We start from the raw sequence: 21,705 nt of genomic DNA, 5'->3' as shown, positions 1-21,705 counted from the left end.
ATGATAAATAAGAGAACGTATCGATCATATAGTACATACTATAGAGAGTTAGTAAAAGAACTAAAGTACTAAAGAATGTTAGTTTTTTTTTATTATTAATTAATTAATTTTTTATTAATTAAATCGTTATCTATTAAGTGTCTTGTCATTAGTATCGTGAACCACAATTTCCATCTATAAAACTTTAAAATAAAAACCTACGTTACTTTGAAATACGTGTAGATCGTGTAGAAAAATGTAGATCGTGTAGAAAAATTTATTCTAGGGGGCGTGTCCGTCTCTTGGTCACCTGACATGCATGTCACTGATTGGTTGAAAAAAATTTACAGTGTGGGCTGGAAAGTAATCAGGCAGAACCTCGATTCTTCACTTCTCACCTTTCGCTTGTTTACTTTTAGAGATTATAACGTAAATCATACGACACATATACATGCAGATATACACACATTCAGTACTGGTCAAAGGTTTAGAATTATGTAGTCAAAGAAACAACAAAAAACGTCAAACAACCCAGAATATTTTATATTTTCGATTCTTCAAAATAGCCATCTTTCGCCTTCATTAAAGCTTCTCTTACACTTGACATTTCCTCATCCAGCCTCACGAGGCAGTCACTTGAAATTGTTTTCCTACAATCATGACGAATTCCCAGAGGTGTTGAGTGCTTGTTGGCTGCTTTTCCTTCACTCTCCAGTCTTAACTTATCCCAAACCATCAGATGATTATGGAGTCCAGATCATCTGATGCAGCACTCCATCACTCTCCTTCTTAGACAAATAGCTTTTCTATAATCAAGAGGTGTGTTTGGGGTCATTGTGCTTTTGGAAAACAAATGATGGTTCCACCTGTGTGCAAACTAGATGAAATGGGATGTTGCTGCACAATGCTGAGGTAGTTGGTGGCCTCAGTTTTTCCTAAATCACCAGCCAAGCAACTCACACGTTCACAGCTCCTCCACCATGCTTCACAGTGTAAACAACACATGAGGCCTGGAACTACGTGTTCACCCTCTGTAAGCCTATCAAAGGCACAGCGGATTCTTCAGACCAAAAGACAGTTTTTCGCTGATGTTTATTCCTTGTGTTTCCTGGCACAAGCAAGTGTTTTCTGAGGTAATTGTTTCTTTGCTGCAATTCGACTATAAAGTGGTTGACTCATACAATCTTTTCTGAACAGTAGATGTTGTAATATATGTCACTTAAAGAAGCGTTTTTGTAAATCAGAGGTTTCTGAGGCTGGTAATTCAAAAAAACAAAAAGAAATCCTCTGCAGCAGAGGTAGCTCTATGCCTTCCTTTCCTGGACCGGTTTTCGTGAGAGCCTATTTTATCAGTGTTTGATGGTTTTGGAGACTGCATTTGTAGATTAAAGTTTTTTAGACTGACCATCAGTTCTTAGGGTGATGATGGACTGTAATTCCTGTATGTGTTGCTTGCTATAATATGGATTTGTACAGTAGAACTAATAGGACTAATGACTGTGTCCCCACTCTTTCCTCTGCACAACACAACTGATGGTCTAAAGTACGTTCAGATGTCACAAATGAACACTTCACACCTTTCCGGGTGACCACCTCCTGAATCTATACTTCGAGAAGGTCATGAGTTTGCCAAAGCTGTCATCAAACCCAAAAGTAGTTCATTTGAAGAATTGAAAATATTAATTATATAATAATAATAATAATTTAGTACATAATGAAAATATAAATGTCTAATTTTATTTCCTACATAAAAAGTGTCCAAACTTTTCACTGAAACTAATAGGAAGCAGGTTCCTGAAGCTCTGTTCTGATGTTACATCTTCAGACTCTACTACAGATTTGAGAGCTGCTACAGACTAGCATGCTAAGAAGCTAACAGCTCTTCCTGGACCTCCGTACCTGCACAGATCCTGGTACCATGAGGAGGAGCTGGAACTGCTGCTGCTTTCCCCGGAGCAGAGGGTGTGGAGTGAAGCCCAGAGCAGGTTGTAGACCAGCAGCACCAGCCGGACTCTTTCAGCCGCAGCACTCATCCTGCCCTGTGTCCCCAAACACACACAATTCAGTACGCGCTCTCCGACATTATACAGCGATGTGTGTGTAAGTGTAAGTGTGTGTGCGTCTCTGTATGTGTGACTAGCAGGAACTGCCTATGCTAACCGCGAGGATCACATGACGAGCAAGCACGTGAAGTGGTCACGTGGTGTGACTCAGCCGCGCCGTGATCCCCTCAGTGTGTCTACTGATTTATATTAATGTCTCTCCTTCTCTCCTTTCATTCTCTTCTCCTCCAACTCTCTCATTCTCTCCTTTTCTCCTTCTCTTCTCTCATTCTCTCCTCCTCTAATGCTCTCATTCTCTCCTTCTCTTCTCTAACTCTCTCCTTCTCTCCTCTCCTTCTCTTCTTCTCTCCTTCTCTCCTCCTCCAACTCTCTCATTCTCTCCTTCTCTCCTCCTCCAACTCTCTCATCCTCTCCTTTTCTCCTTCTTTTCTCTAACCATCTTATTCTCTCCTTCTCTTCTCTAACTCTCTCCTTCTCTCCTCTCCTTCTCTCCTCTCCTTCTCTCATTCTCTTCTCTAACTCTCTCCTTCTCTCCTCTCCTTCTCTTCTTCTCTCCTTCTCTCCTCGTCGAACTCTCTCATTCTCTCCTTCTCTCCTCCTCCAACTCTCTCATTCTCTCCTTTTCTTTTTCTCTCATTCTCTACCTCTCTTCTTCTTTCATTCTCTCCTTCTCTTCTTCTCTAACTCTCTCCTTCACTTCTCTCTCCTTTTCTCATTCTCTCCTTCTCTGACTCTCTCCTTCTCTCAGTCTCTTATTCTCTAACTCTTTCTTTCTCTTCTTCTCTCACTCTCTCATTATTTCCTTCTCTTCTTCTCCCATGCTCTTATTCTCTCCTTTTCTTCTTCTCTCATTCTCTCCTCTAACTCTCTCCTTCTCTCCTCTTCTTCTCCCATTTTCTCCTTCTCTGTCTTCTTACAATGTTGCTTTACTTCTGCCTGACTCTCTTTCTTTCTTTCTTTCTTTCTTTCTTTCTTTCTTTCTTTCTTTCTTTCTTTCTTTCTTTCTTTCTTTCTTTCTTTCTTTTTATTTATTTATTTATTTATTTATTTATTTCTATTTCCCTACATTTAGTTCTTTCTTTCTTTCTTTCTTTCTTTCTTTCTTTCTTTCTTTCTTTCTTTCTTTCTTTCTTTTAGGGATTGTGTATATACAGTGAGGAAAATAAGTATTTGAACACCCTGCTATTTTGCAAGTTCTCCCACTTAGAAATCATGGAGGGTCTGAAATTGTAATCGTAGGTGCATGTCCACTGTGAGAGACATAATCTAAAAAAAAATCCAGAAATCACAATGTATGATTTTTAAACTATTTATTTGTATGATACAGCTGCAAATAAGTATTTGAACACCTGTCTATCAGCTAGAATTCTGACCCTCAAAGACCTGTTAGTCTGCCTTTAAAATGTCCACCTCCACTACATTTATTATCCTAAATTAGATGCACCTGTTTGAGGTCGTTAGCTGCATAAAGACACCTGTCCACCCCATACAATCAGTAAGAATCCAACTACTAACATGGCCAAGACCAAAGAGCTGTCCAAAGACACTAGAGACAAAATTGTACACCTCCACAAGGCTGGAAAGGGCTACGGGGAAATTGCCAAGCAGCTTGGTGAAAAAAGGTCCACTGTTGGAGCAATCATTAGAAAATGGAAGAAGCTAAACATGACTGTCAATCTCCCTCGGACTGGGGCTCCATGCAAGATCTCACCTCGTGGGGTCTCAATGATCCTAAGGAAGGTGAGAAATCAGCCCAGAACTGCACGGGAGGAGCTGGTCAATGACCTGAAAAGAGCTGGGACCACCGTTTCCAAGGTTACTGTTGGTAATACACTAAGACGTCATGGATTGAAATCATGCATGGCACGGAAGGTTCCCCTGCTTAAACCAGCACATGTCCAGGCACGTCTTAAGTTTGCCAATGACCATTTGGATGATCCAGAGGAGTCATGGGAGAAAGTCATGTGGTCAGATGAGACCAAAATAGATCTTTTGGGTCATAATTCCACTAAACGTGTTTGGAGGAAGAAGAATGATGAGTACCATCCCAAGAACACCATCCCTACTGTGAAGCATGGGGGTGGTAGCATCATGCTTTGGGGGTGTTTTTCTGCACATGGGACAGGGCGACTGCACTGTATTAAGGAGAGGATGACCGGGGCCATGTATTGCGAGATTTTGGGGAACAACCTCCTTCCCTCAGTTAGAGCATTGAAGATGGGTCGAGGCTGGGTCTTCCAACATGACAATGACCCGAAGCACACAGCCAGGATAACCAAGGAGTGGCTCTGTAAGAAGCATATCAAGGTTCTGGCGTGGCCTAGCCAGTACACAGACCTAAACCCAATAGAGAATCTTTGGAGGGAGCTCAAACTCTGTGTTTCTCAGCGACAGGCCAGAAACCTGACTGATCTAGAGTAGATCTGTGTGGAGGAGTGGGCCAAAATCCCTCCTGCAGTGTGTGCAAACCTGGTGAAAAACTACAGGAAACCTTTGACCTCTGTAATTGCAAACAAAGGCTCCTGTACCAAATATTAACATTGACTTTCTCAGGTGTTCAAATACTTATTTGCAGCTGTATCATACAAATAAATAGTTTAAAAATCATACATTGTAATTTCTGAATTTTTTTTTTTTTAGATTATGTCTCTCACAGTGGACATGCACCTACGATGACAATTTCAGACCCCTCCATGATTTCTAAGTGGGAGAACTTGCAAAATAGCAGGGTGTTCAAATACTTATTTTCCTCACTGTATATATATATGATTATATATCCATTCACAATACAAGAACTCAAAAGCAGTGTGGTTATGAAATGGAGCTGGAATGTCGACGTGAAATGCTCAAATAAGTGAACAATGTAATTGTGTGTGTGTGTGTGTGTGTGTGTGTGTGTGTGTGTGTGTGTGTGCGCGCGCATTTTCCTCACTGTACAGGTACATGTGTGTCAAAGTATAAGACTACCATCTAGTGGACAGATAACGGCACTACACCTGATCGCTTCATGAAATCAATTTTTACGACAGCTTTCTTTCTTTCTTTCTTTCTTTCTTTCTTTCTTTCTTTCTTTCTTTCTTTCTTTCTTTCTTTCTTTCTTTCTCCCTACTTTTTGTTGTTGCTTTTCTTTCTTTCGTTCTATGTTCTGTTATCTACACTTCTTTCTTCCCCTTTTCTATTTTCCTGCTTTTTTCTAATAACAAATAACAATAATATATAATATTTTTAGATGAATCAAAAATGTAGAAGTTTTTCTGTCGTTCTACAGTGTAATGTAACCGGTTTACTAAGATATGATTTGTGAAATTTAATATGATATCGTGTAATACTACCATCTAGTGGACAAATAACGACACTACACCCGATCGCTCCATAAAATCCACTTTTACGTCAGCTGTAACTATCACATGATGATCTCGATATACGACCTCTTAAAACGCTGGCGCTCATGTTTAAATACTACATTACTACATATTATAAGGCTATTTGTGTAGCTTATACACTATGTCAGGATGGCCGAGCGGTCTAAGGCGCTGCGTTCAGGTCGCAGTCTCCCCTGGAGGCGTGGGTTCGAATCCCACTTCTGACATCAACTTTATTCCTTTTCTCATTGTCATATTCTTTATTTTCATCTTTCATATTCTTTATTTCCATCTTTCTTCGCTCTTTCTGTTTCTCCCTTGATTTATTGTTCTAATTCTTTCATTCATGTCTGTTTTCTTTTTCCTAATTTTATCTCCCCCATTTTCTGCTTATTTCCCATATATTTATATGTTCTCTCCTTTTTTTGGTCTTACCTTTCTTTTTCTTTTACGATTCATTTTTCTCCGTTTATTTCCGTGTATACCTCTTTCGTTCTTTTTGTTTTTCTTTCACTAATTTCTTCTTATTTTCTTAATTTTTTGCATTTTCCACATTTCACCTGCCCATGATTGATTCTTCCTATCTTTTCTTCCCTTCCATTACTTGTATTATATTATAAATATTCCTTTTTTCTTAATTCCACTGAGAAGAAAATGCTTTTTGTGTCTTTCTATCCACATTTTATTCCAGGAATAAATGTTTAACACAATCTACAATACTACAAACACTTCAACCCAAAACAAACACAATAAACAGATCTGAAGTACAAATTTCTTATTTTTGTCAAAATAATAGTCACAATCGTCTTTGGAACTCCTGAAGGCATGCAGATTTGCAAAAATCAAAATTTGCCCAATAATCATGAAAAAAAAAATCTAAAATCTGAAAAAAAAAAATAATTCTAAGAACATAAACGACTCAAAACACAGAAATAAAATCTCTTTTTTTTCCTTTCAAACCTCAAACAATTTTTTTAAAACCAGTCAACAACTTCCACAAAAATGAAACTAAATAACATCCAAAAAAGAGTTTCAAGCTTCAAGGAGAAAAAAAATGTTCTGGATGAGACAAAAACTTAAATATTAACTAAAGGAAGAAATCAAATATTGTAAGAAATGCAGGGAATCTGCTTCTGACTTCACTCCAGTCTTCTGACACCTGTAGAGTAAATCATACAGATACATTAATGCACACAATCTAATATTCAATGATTAATGACCATAAAATTAACATCAAAGTCTTTGTTTTTGTTTTTTGAGTGTTTTATACAGCCAGAAGTTTGGATTGTTGAGTGAAAATTGTTTTGTGGCATATATGTGCTTGTTTTTTTTTCTACACAATTAAACATTTGAATGAACATCTTCTGAGAGAGGTGATTCCATATTTTTTGCCAGGGGTTGTAGATTCTACCTAGTTTATTGCATTTAAACAAAAGGAACATGCCTGCGTTCAAACTAGACCATTTTTTACCAAACTTTTGACAGCCACTGTAACACCATCACTTGAAGTTTTTCACACTTGAACACAATGTGTTAAGTGGAAAGACAGGTGTAGGTGATTAGTAGGTGGAGGACAGGTGGAGGTGATTAGTAGGAGGAGGAGGACAGGTGTAGGTGATTAGTAGGTTGAGGAGGACCGGTGTAGGTGATTAGTAGGTGGAGGACCGGTGGAGGTGATTAGTAGGTGGAGGACCGGTGTAGGTGATTAGTAGGTGGAGGACAGGTGGAGGTGATAAGTAGGAGGAGGACAGGTGTAGGTGATTAGTAGGTGGAGGACAGGTGGAGGTAATTAGTAGATGGAGGACAGGTGTAGGTGATTAGTAGGTTGAGGAGGACCGGTGTAGGTGATTAGTAGGTGGAGGACCGGTGTAGGTGATTAGTAGGTGGAGGACCGGTGTAGGTGAATAGTAGGAGAAGGACAGGTGTAGGTGAATAGTAGGAGGAGGACAGGTGGAGGTAATTAGTAAGAGGAGGACAGGTGGAGGTAATTAGTAGGAGAAGGACAGGTGGAGGTGATTAGTAGGAGGAAGAGGCTGAAGGAGAGTGTTGAGTGAAGAAGGGAGGTGTGGCTGGTGGCTCCCTGACACAGTGTTTATAGTTAGTTAAATAGCTTCTATTAAAAACAATACAAACAACCCGCACGCTCGGCCGTTAGGTCAGTGCAGTTTCAGAGATGTTATAACATCATTACAAATCACACCTGGACCGTGTCAGAATCACTCAGATCTTTGCACTTGCCGATTTCTCCTGCAGATTAACTTCAACACCTCACTGTTCAATTGCTTCCTTATATATATCCCAACCCTTGACAGGTGCCATTCTAATGAGTTGATGAATGTGACCTATGATCTGTGTGCGCGAGCCTTGTAATAATAATAAATGAATAATAATTATAAGGGGTGACCCCATAGTCGAAGATTCGATGCTTCGAAAATCTCAGTCAAATTATCGCAGAGGTGTTATGAAACAAAGATCAGGAGATTTTGCTTATATGCGGTTGCTCAATGTCTGATTTCACATAAGACTACCGGTTTTTCTCCCAACAACATCTGTGAGTAAATCCAGCAATCCCTGTGACAGATTTAAGTTTGACTTTTCATCCATGAGTGACACAGGAGCATCTTGGTGGCAAAGATTTAAATATTCAACAATGATTGGGAGATTCAGTAAATGTATATTCTATTCTAACTGTTTGTTTTTTGGTGCATCGATGTTGAGCTGTACCCAAAAGTCCTCGCACAGGCAAATTTCATTCACAGGCCGATTTCATTTGATTCTGCCGAGATGTAAAGACGTGAAATGTAAATCCTGTCTGCAGTGTGGCCTTTTTGCAAATACTTATTTGTTTAGGTTTATTGATCCAAAATGTTTACATACATTTTCTTCTTTATTATGTGTTATGTTCTGTACATCGTGGCTTTAAAATATTATGAGGAATCGTTTTTCAACTGGGCAAGACTTAATAATAATAATAATAATAATAATAAATCAATACAAAAAACTATTTAATTTGAAATATTCTGTGCATGTCAAAATGACAAGAAATTTCAATGATCCATTTTTTTGGCTTGCGAATTTAGGTCAATGGCAAAGCGTCTTGGATTCCAGGGGGAAAGGAGACACTTTCAGACGTTAAAACAAATACATTTTTTAAATGTTCTACGTGAAAAGTATAACCTTTTACAATTTAATTCGATGTATTTTTATTTGAAGAGCGATTTTAACAGAGCAGCTTTACATAGATATTTACAAGGTACACAGCTTTACACGATAATAAAAGTATGTACAAATTTGTTCCCTAAACAATATACAATACAATAATGTTTTACACTCAATGCAAAGTAAAGCATGTGACAGATATACTGTAATATTATAATGTACTTACGTTGGTTCAAAGACTGCAGGCCATTTGTTTTCAGTGCTGATCCTTGTTTTGGGTCTTCAGTCTTTCCTTCTGTACTAGAGCTCCTAGAAATGTCTTTATCATCATTTAATGACACGTCTTCCAGATATCCATGTAGCATTTCCTCCATCTTTGACTGTGTTTGTTCATGTATGTGCGATTCAGCTCCGTATACGTTTCGTACAAATGAACTGGACGCGATTTTCTTTTGACGGCCTAGCCCTTGCTGAAACCGTATTCCAAGCACTGTGTCTATGTAGTGTGCATGTCCAGCATCAACCAACTCTTTAGCAACATTCCTGTTGGACGCAACAACGTCAACCTCCCACTGTGCCTCTGAAACATACTGCCTGAAGTGTATCTTAAGAGTTTTTTGATATATGAACTGTTGGAAAAACATAGCAGCCTGGTTGGTCCACTGCACCCCATCGGCTGGCTTGATTCCTCTCAGCAAGCAAGGATAGGTGATTTTTGGGTATCTGGCCAATTCAACAGGAAGAGATTTAATTTTGAGGACATCTTGGCTTGCCAAACGTATGCAATACCCATAATCAATGAGATTAACAATGACCGATATGTTGTCACATTGTAATATCTCAGCTCTGCACCATTTCTTCCTTTCTTCAGACCATACCAGGCAGCCGGTACCAGAAATCAAATGAGTCTCTGGCAATGGAATCAAGTCCTCTGGTAGGTCTTCAAGGGCATTTGATACGGCACTCATGATGAGAAGCAGGTCCTCAAGGACAAGGTAAAAATCACCAGGTGTGGTAACTGCTGCTGCAAATCCTGAGTATTCGTGATTTTTTCTAACAGGTGCCAGAAAAAGATGACATATATCCTCTACTTTGTCCATTGGCTTTTCCGGGGGAATTACCATGGGTGCAGGGCAATTGTACTCTGAATGTCGTTGATTTGCAACAGACTCGTTTTTCACACAAATGTCCTGTCCATCTACACTCTCAGGCAGGGCAGTTGAGGTATTTGAATCAATCCGAGCACATGATTTGTTAGATACATTTAAAAGTTCCTTCTCTACAACACCGATATGTATTTCAGGCTTCTGTGGCAAACTGCTTTCGCAACCATGTTGTGTTTCCTCACATTTACGTTTGTAAGCACGAGGTCTTCTCATTGTTCTTAATTTCTTCATGCAGCCTGTGGCTCTTGTGGCCTGCATCTTCTCCAAGGATTTCTTTTGAACCATTTTACTGCCATTGGTTCCACTTTCTAGTGTTTCTTCTACAATGCTGCCTACTTTAACTGCAGTCTTATCACAGATACGTCTAAGGGAAGTGCCATCCTCATGCCTTTGCCTTTGTTTGGAGTGGCCTGAATCTGAAACAATGACTTCAGGATCAGATTCTCTTGACTCATGCAAAGGCTTAAGTCCCTGAATGCTCACCTCCCATGCATAGCCAAGATTCTTCACAAACTCCACCATCAGAGTTTGGTCATGTGGATCACTGAGAAAAGACTCAACTTCCTCCAAATTGTATGGTTTTGAAAGTTTACAGTGAATGCTTAATCTTGCCTTGGAAAGAAACTTGCTAGGTAATGTGTACATTTTCTTCTTGTCAACCACTGCTGTATTTCCATAGTCAACGAATTCAACTATTAGATGATCCCTGGATGCTACACTGTTGACCGCAGCTCGATATAAGGCCAAGTCTTCATTATACCTAGCAGCAACCAGATCCCCTGCTTTTACATTTGAGGGAACACTTTGCAGACTTTCAGTGAAAGAGCTGCTGTTTAGCTCCGCCCTCATTTTAAGAAGATCTTCTTCATCCTTTTCCATTTGAATAAAGAAGCTGTGGGCAGAGTTAGAGTGTGAAATAAACCCTATGCTTCTGAAACCTGGTGCAATTTTGATTGCTGGTAAATCACAAACTTTTGGCAACACCTTCGAAGGCTGTACAATGAAAATGGTGGCCTTTTCTTTCTGACGTTGCTTTGTGGACTTTGGACTGTGTTTTTCTTTGCTCCAGCCATTTTTCGCAGGGTTTTGTGGATATTTAAATTTAGATGATTTCTTTTGACAATACTGTCCATCTCCCTGCATGACTTTGCTATAGCCTGGGTTTCTCTGTGATTTGACCACATGATATCGTCCCTTGGTATTAGATACATTTAAAGGATTTTTCAAGGATTTCCCGGCTTGTCCATGAATTGCAAACATCTCTCTTACTTTTGCATTGATATGAATGTCACCATCAAACAGGTCACAAAGAAAATGCCCACTGCTGTTTGTTTTTAAAAACTTAGCTCGAAGTTCCTTGTTGAGAATAGCCTTCTCAAGCCATGTATTAACTTCAGACAAATTCTCCTCCTCGGAAATACGTAAAAGACTACATCTTAACGCTTGCATGGGTGTAATAAGCAAATTGGTTGCCTCTATAGGGATAGGTAGCACATTCCTTTTTTCAGCAACCTGCTTGCTTCCATAATCTACAAAGAATACATTAGAGTGTAGACTGGACTGAGCAGACCAAACAAATGACCTGTACCACTTGCCGTCTTCAGAATATTTGGTCAAGCATAAACTGCCAGGTTCACCAGAATGTGTCCGACTCAATAACTCTTCACTTACTTTCATAGCTCCATCCATAAGCTGCTCAATTATTTCCGTATTTCTGTCCAGCTGGAGATAAATTTCCCAAGGGCTGACAACATGAGTGGGGTACACCAATTCTTCATTCCCAATCTTAATGTCAAAAGAAGAATAAACAAAAGAGCATGGATAGACAGATGGAAGTAGCTGGTTTGGACTCTGTATTTCCTTGGCAACACCATTCTCTATGAGATGTGTGGAAGCTCTTTGAAAATGTGTGCACAAGTCAACCAGACTGCACAGGCCTTCATCTGAAGCAAAACCCTGGGAGTAGATTTTGCATTGCAGATTCCAACTTTTAGAAGTAAATTTTTTCAGCAAGGTGGTTGCTTTAACAGACCATATGTCTCCTCCAAATGGGTCAGTCAAGTTATACAAACTACACTTGAATGCTTGCTTTTCAAGCTCAAGAAACTCAGGATTTATTGCTTGAACTTTCTTCAGCTTTTCCTGCACAACATAGCCATAATCAACTAGAATCACCTTAATGTTCAGACCGTTCCCTTCAAGAATGCATCCCCTGTACCACGTATTATCCTTTTGCAACTGGACAGCACAACATACACTTTGGGGCTGCAACACCAATGTATTTGTCAGGTAAAATGTTTGCAGTCTCTCCATTAATCTGTCCAAGTCATTCTTGGTTTTCTTGTTCTGGCACCAAAAATCTGACGGAGAACTGATATGTGAACACTGGACACTAATAACATCTCCTGGTTTGAATTTCTGGCTTTTGAAAATTTCTCCAGCAGTCTCAGTGTGGACTTGGTTGTCTGTACCAACTGTCATTTGCCTTATGCTAGGCAGGTTTTGTGACATACTTTTACAAGGCATCTTATCAAGCAGTTCTCCTGTAGATTTATTGCATGTTTTTTTTTTTTTCCCTATAGATGTTCCAGGAGCATTTATCGCATTGTAGGTCCAGTATTCTGCCATATTCGCACTAGTCAAAAGTGTTGCAAGACTTTTATGCTTCTCACACCCTTTTTCCAACAACTCCACAACAAGCACATCATTCCTCTTATAAATGACGTGAACCAGGAACGCTTTATTTGAGGTGGTTGCCCTGAAGAAGTCTGTTGTTGAAGCTGTCCAAACATCTCCCAGTGGAATAACATGAGCTAAGGAACAATTGAAAACAAACGCTGGTTCCACAGTAAACTCAACAGGAATTTTCTTTATCAACATGCTTGGCACCTTTTCTCTGTTTCCAAAATCGATAAAAAACACCTCAGCACCATATTTTAGAAGATCCACCACGATTGCTCGGTAGTAATGCATGTCTTTTTCATACATGGCGCAGCATAATTGACCAGGCACTGGATCTTCAAGGATCTCATCGTTTAATTGTATTCTACTAAACCGATCGGTCAGTTTGTTCATCATTGCCACAAATCGATCGTTGGTCTTTGCTGTTCTCATCCAGAAATCATGAGGACTCTGCACATGTTCAATGTAACCCTCAAACACAGAGCCATTTGAGATTTCCACAGTTTTTGTTTCATTCAGGATGGAACTCCAGTGGTGCAAATTTATGTGAATATCATTGCTTGCCACTTTATTGACTTCTTTAGACTGCACTGTTTGAGAAGGTACATATTCAACTACATCGCTGAGCATAACTGAACAGACATTCTTTTCTTTGCCCTTAACTGTAATCAGAAGCTCCTTACCCAGGACTCCTTTTCTGAGCAAGACCAGTTGCTGGTTATATGTGGCTTTGTCTTCTTCACCCGAACAAGAAAGAGAACATGGGAAAGCCATGACTGGTCTCAGGAGAAATTCTGAGGGTAACTGAAAGAGGTTTTTAACATTTACAGACTCACAATACCCATAGTCAACAAACACAACTCGAACTTGGGAGTTAACAGGAAGGCACTGCACTAAACCTCTGTGCCATTTCTCATCTTTGCCTTTGATCGCACATAGTAGGCCAATATTTTCTCCGGATTTGGCTCTGAAGTCACTATTCCTCGACTCGCACAGAAGTGCCAATTTGTCCGACATCTCTTTCAGGTCCTTTGCAGCAGAGGACAACTGGCAGTAAAATAACCCAGGATTTATGGCAGCAACTATTTTAATGTTTTCCTTCTGTCCAACAGCCAACTTAGAGCCCCCAAGCGAAAGAACATTTTCATAGCCACACAAATCTGAGGATTTAAAGGAGATTTCTTGTGCAATTTGCTTATCAACGAGCAGATCTGGGACAGACTCACAGCTTTGTTGAATTGGTACTTCAATCACCAGTTCCATCAGTAGCAGAAATGTATCGGTATCCACATGTCTGCCTAAGTTCAGTCTTAATAAATCTTTTGTTATTTCTGGCACTTCCAGAATAAGAACCTTGCATGGCAGAAGACCATGGATGTATCCTTTGATATGTCTGCCAATCAAAGAGGAGAAATAGGCCTCCGATGTTTGGTCCCAGAAATCCTGAACTGGCAGCACATTAGCAATGAACCCACAGATAATCTTTGGTGGAAGCATTAGTAAGGAGTCAGAAACTGTAGACAAATGGTTGGGACTAACAGTGAGAATGTTTCCATGATCCAGCAGAAACACATCAAACAAATCATCTGATTTATCCTGAACCCTTCCTCTGTACCAGTAGCTAGATAGCAAATCTTCCACCAAGCATAAGTCTCCAACTTCCACAGATACAGTTGTTTTAGGGACATTCTGAATTTCCACTTGAAGAATGTTGTAATCCAGCTCACAGATGGTAGCATATTGACCTTGAAAGTGAATTAATAAATTCCCAGGACTGCAGTCACAGTGTGTTAATTTTAAATTCACTGGCCAGAGGGCGCATGAAGCAGGAACCTTTGAATCCTCACTTGACCTAAAAGAACATTAAATATAGAATAAAAAAAAGAGAAATAAATGTAAAAGTCCAATGCGGTTTTGGAAAAAAAAACAATGAAGGAAAAGAAAAATTACTCTACATATTAAGCAGAATAGAACAAAAGCCAAGCCTATAGGATAAGTTTAATCAATATGCATTTTCTAGGTGTTGCATCGATGATGTCATTAAAATATTCAACATAAGCTCAGGGGAGTAATAAGGCACAAACAAGTGCCTACAAGATGAGAAAGAATTATACTCACAATAAGTCAAGTCAAGTTTATTTCTATAGCACTTTTCACAACAGACATTGTCTCAAAGCAGCTTTACAGAATTTACCAGTTAAGGTGAACGATGTGTATTTATTCCTGATGAGCAGCCATGAGGACAATGGCAAGGAAAAACTGCCTTAGATGTTATGAGGAAGAAACCTTGAGAGGAAACAGACTCAAAAGGGAACCCAACCTCAGTTGGGTGATATCAAGAGTGTGATTATAGTCTTTAATCAATGCAGAACACTGGAGAGTGAGAACTAACATGAGCACTGGAATGAAAGATTATGAGTAATGATCTTTCTACAGTCTTATACAGTCATTTGAGATTATGGAACCAGGAGCTACTGAGCAACTCATAAAATAGAGACAGCAGCTTCTCCATGCCAGAGCCTTCAAACACTCAAAGAATCCAAACTCTACATGAAATATGAAATAATTATACTTTTAAAAAGGGAATTTAATGAATAAACCTGAAGTAATCCTTAAAAGTAAAATGTGATCTTCAACTGTGTCCAAGATTTATTTCATAATAAGCATAACATTAATCTACATTACTCACAATGCTCTTCAAGTACATGCTGACAGTGGTGAAGTGGGATCTAGCGTCGTCGTCCCCCCCCAATAACAAATAGGATTAATGCCCTAAAGTGCGTAATATTTCAGATTTAACATCCAACACTAACCTGGAAGTAAAAGAACATTTAATTGGCGTTGTTTATTTTGTTTGGAAGAATGTTGCTATTTGTGCAAATGATGAATAATAGGGTACCAGAGATACTACACACAGACACATATTATATGTATGAAAGTGACAGGAGAGAGCTGCCATTCGGTGAAATATATAACTCAAATGTTAATATTAACATTTGAGTTATACAGTGGGTACGGAAAGTATTCAGACCCCCTTAAATTTTTCACTCTTTTTTATTTTGCAGCCATTTGCTAAAATCATTTAAGTTCATTTCTTTTCCTCATGAATGTACACATAGCACCCTATATTGACAGAAAAACACAGAATTGTTGACATTGTTGCAGATTTATTAAAAAAGAAAAACTGAAATATCACATGGTCCTAAGTATTCAGACCCTTTGCTCAGTATTTAGTAGAAGCCCCCTTTTGTTTTAATACAGCCAGGAGTCTTTTTGGGAAAGATGCAACAAGTCTTTTACACCTGGATTCAGGGATCCTCTGCCATTCCTCCTTGCAGGTCCTCTCCAGTTCTGTCAGGTTGGACGGTAAACGTTGGTGGGCAGCTATTTTTAGGTCTCTCCAGAGATGCTCAATTGGGTTTAAGTCAGGGCTCTGGCTGGGCCATTCAAGAACAGTCACGGAGTTGTTGTGAAGCCACTCCATCGTTATTTTAGCTGTGTGCTTAGGGTCATTGTCTTGTTGGAAGGTAAACCTTCAGCCCAGTCTGAGGTCCAAAGCACTCTGGAGAAGGTTTTCATCCAGGATATCCCTGTGCTTGGTCGCATTCATCTTTCCCTTGATTGCAACCAGTCGTCCTGTCCCTGCAGCTGAAAAACACCCCCACAGCATGATGCTGCCACCACCATGCTTCATTGTTGAGACTGTACTGGACAGGTGATGAGCAGTGCCTGGTTTTCTCCACACATACCGCTTAGAATTAAGGCCAAAAAGTTCTATCTTGGTCACATCAGACCAGAGAATCTTATTTCTCACCATCTTCGAGAACTCCATGCATGCTTTCATGTGTCTTACACTGAGGAGAGGCTTCCGTCGGGCCACTCTGCCATAAAGCCCCGACTGGTGGAGGGCTGCAGTGATGGTTGACTTTCTACAACTTTCTCCCATCTCCCGACTGCATCTCTGGAGCTCAGCCACAGTGATCTTTGGGTTCTTCTTTACCTCTCTCACCAAGGCTCTTCTCCCCCGATAGCTCAGTTTGGCCGGTCGGCCAGCTCTAGGAATGGTTCTCGTCGTCCCAAACGTCTTCCATTTGAGGATTATGAGGGCCACTGTGCTCTTAGGAACCTAAAGTGCAGCAGAAATCTTTTTGTAACCTTGGCCAGATCTGTGCCTTGCCACAATTCTGTCTCTGAGCTCTTCAGGCAGTTCCTTTGACCTTATGATTCTCATTTGCTCTGACATGCATTGTGATCTGGAAGGTCTTATATAGACAGGTGTGTGGCTTTCCTAATCAAGTCCAATCAGTATAATCAAAAATTTCTGTACTCAAATGAAGGTGTAGAACCATCTCAAGGATGATCAGAAGAAATGGAGAGCACCTGAGTTAAATATATGAGTGTCACAGCAAAGGGTCTGAATACTTAGGACCATGTGATATTTCAGTTTTTCTTTTTTATTAAATCTGCAAAAAGGTCAACAATTCTGTGTTTCTCTGTCAGTATGGGGTGCTATGTGTACATTCATGAGGAAGAAGAATGAACTTAAATGATTTTAGCAAATGGCTGCAATATAACAAAAAGTGACAAATTTAAGGGGGTCTGAATACTTTCCGTACCCACTGTATATTAACAATTTTAATAAAGAAAGTCATATTTATACGAAGAAGAAAAAAAAACATTTTAGACTAATTTGTAATTTAGTGCAGAATAATTGATATCGATTGCAACATTTTTGTTTTACAACAATACAGAAATGTTCATTTAATCAAGTGTGCTCTGATTTTCAGTTCAGATTTTCCTTTACTGCAAAATATTGAGCTTTTTGGTAACCTTTCCAACCTGACGTGCATCGTTTTACCATGCAGAAAAACGGCACTATTCTTAGCATGAAATCATTTACAAAACCTAAAAGACTGAAATGCACTACGAAATTTGTTTAAAGTAAAATGGTCTCTTACTTGTCTGCCTGTTTCCGGTCCATCTCATCCGAAAAAACTTCACGTGCAAGACCAGACATCTGCAAAAAATGGAGACAAACCCGTCAATGTTCTCTGTATCTCAGTCAAAACATATTAATAAAGAAATCGTTTAATTCACTGCAGTGAAAAATAGTTTTTCAGACACTGCAGAATAGCAGTAAACATAGAGAAAACATCTGTGTTGAATTTTTATTCCCACAAGCCGTCAGACTGCTAAACAAGAGACTGACACACACTCATTTTTTGAATACATGACTGCTGCTTAATCATCACTAAACATTTACATGTACAGTATTTTTATAACATGAACAATTTCCTAGTCTCACATTTGAAGTCCTGGTCATTGCTGGATTGTTAGTGTCTATTTTATTTTAGAATTGACCTATTTCAATAATATGCCTGTAAATTCATACTTTACTGTAAAGAGTTAAGCTTAACATCAAGAGTCAAGCTGGACAAGCTTAACATCAGTGCCTTGGTTTTACAAAACCTGTCAAAGTGGTAAAAGGTTTTTACTTCTTTTAATCACAGTTTCCAACCTTTTTTGCACCACAGACCGGTGTAATGTCAGACAATATTTTCACAGACCGGCCTTTAAGGTGTTGGCGGATAAATACAACAAAATAAAATGATACGACCATAGAAACTGGTATTTTCTAAATATAATAATAAAAGTGAATCCACTGTGTTTTTCATTTATTTTGCTAGCTTGGGGCTTTCCTTTTTTTCGGTAATGTATTATGTGTTAGTGGCCGGAGCAGCCGCTTTAAGAAGGTAGCGGATGGAGGTAAGACATGTGACCGAGGCATCATGACATGCATCAAGAGTGAGTCCTAGACAGATGTGGTGGAGAGAATCCGGTAATTTTCCAAAATAAAACATCGTTCAGAATCAGATGAATAAAACGAGAATAATGTAAGTTATATATTCTTTCTGTGCGGCCCAGTACCAATTGATCCACAGTTAAAGTTGCCTCTGGATCACAGATGGTTAAGGGTTTTTCTCAAGGGCACAAAAGTGGCATCTCGGTAACACTTAAATGAATCTCACACAAATCTTCACAAGCACATTCCAAAATCTAGTGGACCATCTTCCCAGAAGAGTAAAGGTTATTATAGGAGCCCATGGGGGCTAAATGTGGAATGGATTCTCAAACTTTTGTGGACACCTGACCATAAGATCTGTATGTTCTTTTTGAACTTTCCATTCCACAATTAGTCCTCATTTGCTGTTATAATAACCTCCACTTTTCTGGGAAGATGTTCCCACTAGATTTTATGCTTGTGGAGATTTGTGGTCATTCAGCCACGTAGTCAGGTAGGTGCTGTGAAGAGGACTGTGACGCATCCAGCGTTGCAAATCATTTCAAAGGTCTTTAATAGGATTTGAGCTCTATAGCAGGAGAGCTTTCACTCTAACCCATGTGGAACAAAGCATATCTTCTGGAACAGGGTCTCCTAGTTTAAGTCAAAGGAACATTTTATGCTACCACATTCAAACATCCTGTACAATTTCATATGTTAGGCAATTGGCTGAAAAAGTCCCAATACTTTTGTCCTTCTTTTTCTTTCGGCTGCTCCCGTTAGGGGTTTGTCACAGCGTATTATCCATCTTAATGCCACATCTGCCTTTTTCAAACCAACTACCTGCATGTGTTCCCTTACCACATTCATAAACCTCCTCCTTGGCCTTCCTCTTTTCCTCCTTCCTGGTGGAGGCATCATCAGTATTCCTTTACCTCCCTCACCTTGTCTCCACAACATCCTACCTGCACTGACCCTCAAATAAACTCGTTTTTTAACCCAATAAACATCTCAACATCTTCAGCTCTGCTACCTCCAGCTCCACCTCCTGTCTTTTACTCAATCCCACTGTCTCTAAACCATACAACATCTCAGGTCTCACCACAGTCCTATAACCTTTTCCTTTCACTCTCACAGATACTCTTCTATCACAAATCACTCCTGCGATCACTCTTCTCCACTCACTCCACCCTGCCTGCACTCTTTTCTTTACTTCTCTAACACATTTCTTTGCACTGTTGATCCCAGGTACCTGAACTCCTCCACCTTCTCCACCTCTTTTCCCTGCAATCACATTCACACACATGTACTGTCTGACTCCTACTGACTTTCATTCCCCTTCTCTTCATACAGTGTAAATGTAAATATACAGTAAATGACATACGATTGTTAATCAGTAATTAGATCGCCATTTTGATTCCATAATTAGCCATGGCCAGGTTACATAAAATATAGAGGATTTGCTTGAAGTGAAAGGTTTCCTGTGAACATGTTGGTAACAGTTTACGAAGCCTCCAAAAGAAGTCAGAAATCACAGAAGGAAGAGAGTAGAATTGTTTTACTTTCACTTTCAATGCCTCGTAGAAAAACAGAGAAGGTTAACAAGAGACCTAGAGAGGAAAAATGACCGTTAGTCACCTAGGCAACACCGTGCAGTACGTCTCGCGCGCAGTCAGTTTTAAATTTGTGACTAGCTTGCTAGCCTGTTCAGGTCGGAATGCAGCTCTAATAAATACAAAATAACAATATAAAATGCGAAATATACATCCCGACAAACCTAAGGTTTCCATTAGAAGTATCCGTAATGTATTCTAAGGCATTTATTTTAAAATATTTACCTCAGAAAAAAAGGCATAACGAGAGGAACGTTCTCAGTTTCATCCACCTGAAGGGACAGAACTTTACCCACAAAGCGACGCGCTGAAGGCGGCGTTCAAATTCCCGACCATAAAACTAGTTCAATAATCGTACAAAAATTAACAATTACCGATCTAACTTACTTTTTTTTTTTGTAAATATTAAAACCACTTTTAAATAGTCACATATCTAAAGATCAACCATGAAGAAGAAGCTCATGTAGATAGTTTACATGAACATTCCCACTGTACCATAAACCAAAATGTAAAATTGTTCTTCTTTTACTTTAAATAACAATGAATATTGAATAATATTTGATAGCTTTAAAATAGTTTTTCAAGTCATTTCTTTAATTTGTAATAATAAGGGTTGAGTATCTAGAATATTTGCTTTATTTTGTACACAGAGCTCATAGAAGCTCAGAATAAACCTGGAATTTATCTGTATTTCTTAAATTATTTAAAATTTAATTTGTTTTTATATTTATCACTTTAATTAAATAAATCTATATTAGAAATAATGATCGGATGCACACAAACACGTTTTCCCCAGTGTAGTTTTTAATGTAGTTGATCAAGACTATTTCTAGACTCTTCATAGGATTGTTTCTTGTGCCGCGATCTACAGTGAAGTAAACTATCTAACTTACTAGAAGGTTATATAATGTATCGGCCCAAAATAAAGTGATTTTTACCTTGTTTCCACTAGCTATAACAGTCTTACACACTCACTGTCTAATAAAGGAACAGGAACAATTATGTGGCAGTAGAACAATGTAAAAGATCGAACAGACACAGGTCAAGAACTTCAGTTTATGATCACATCAAACATCAAAATGAAGGAAATATCTGATCTTTGTGCCTTTGACTGTAGAATGATTCATATGATATAGTATATGAAATACAGTATGTGCCCATGATAGCCTCTGATTTCTGTTCTTGGCTAATAGAGGAGGAATTTGATGTGGTCCTTTGCTGTTGCAGCCCATCCACCTTAAGGTTTTATGTGTTGTGGATTCTGAGATTTTTTTGCTCACCATAGTTATAATGCTTGAAGAGAAGTGGTAGCTCAAATGTTAAGCCTCTTGGTTAGTGAGTGGAAGGTCACGAGTTCAAGCTCTGACAGCACCATAATGCCGCTGTTGGGAACTTGAGCAAGGCCCATAACTGTTTCTATTCCCGGGGTGCTTTATTATGGATATTTGTGTGTGTGTGTAAACTCTAGAGACTGTTGTAAATAAAAATCCCAGATCAGCTTTTCCTGAAATACTTGAACCAGTTAATCTGGCAACAACAATTATGCTGTGGTTAAACGCTATTTCTTCAATTTGTTGTTCAATGTGATGATGAGTTGAATCTCTTGGACTGTATTTGCATGAGGTTTCGCAGTTTGCTCCTGCCACAAGACTGATTGGCTGATTAGATAAGTGCATGAATGTGCGGGTGTTTATTCTGTGTTTATGTATTGTCCATGAAGGCAGGTGTTATTCCAGCAGGCTGCTTAATGTTTGTTTGTGTTTGCCCACTAAACTCCATTAGTTTGTGTTACCCCCTCCACTTTCTCTAGCTAGTTTTCTCTGGCTAACCAGCAATCCCATGTTTGTGCTCTGAGTGTAATTTTGCCAAAAAGTAAGCACATTTTAACAACACTTTGTG

The 21,705-nt window shown here is 39.1% G+C and overlaps 2 protein-coding genes across 4 annotated transcripts in view; both read right to left on the bottom strand.

Annotated features, from left to right (window-relative positions):
* Window positions 1-2,196, bottom strand: part of igf2r (insulin-like growth factor 2 receptor) — a 46,746-nt gene extending 44,550 nt beyond the window's left edge. Inside the window, exon 1 of the mRNA XM_083562373.1 lies at window positions 1,879-2,196. Coding sequence (XP_083418499.1) covers window positions 1,879-2,012 — 134 coding nt within the window. The 5' untranslated portion in view covers window positions 2,013-2,196. The remainder of the gene's footprint in view (window positions 1-1,878) is intronic.
* A 4,277-nt stretch (window positions 2,197-6,473) lies between these two features.
* Window positions 6,474-20,114, bottom strand: tdrd15 (tudor domain containing 15). 3 transcript variants are annotated; one of them, XM_083562426.1, is made up of 4 exons: window positions 20,032-20,114; window positions 17,370-17,428; window positions 8,790-14,263; window positions 6,474-6,563 (listed from the first exon to the last, which is right to left on the bottom strand). In XM_083562426.1, exons 2-4 carry the CDS (start codon window positions 17,426-17,428, stop codon window positions 6,544-6,546), a joined length of 5,553 nt encoding a protein of 1,850 aa, XP_083418552.1. In that variant the 5' UTR covers window positions 20,032-20,114; the 3' UTR covers window positions 6,474-6,543. The 3 variants fall into 3 exon arrangements, with proteins under 3 accessions (XP_083418552.1, XP_083418553.1, XP_083418554.1); XM_083562427.1 differs by lacking the exon at window positions 20,032-20,114 and adding an exon at window positions 19,832-19,902; XM_083562428.1 differs by lacking the exon at window positions 20,032-20,114 and adding an exon at window positions 19,578-19,753.
* Window positions 20,115-21,705: the final 1,591 nt, after the last annotated feature.

The sequence above is a fragment of the Silurus aristotelis genome (assembly GCF_946808225.1).
Source record: "Silurus aristotelis genome assembly, chromosome: 15".
NCBI classification, from domain to species: Eukaryota; Metazoa; Chordata; class Actinopteri; order Siluriformes; family Siluridae; genus Silurus; species Silurus aristotelis.
The sequence above is the reverse complement of the archived record's forward strand: the minus strand, read 5'-3'. Positions and strand labels throughout refer to the sequence as shown.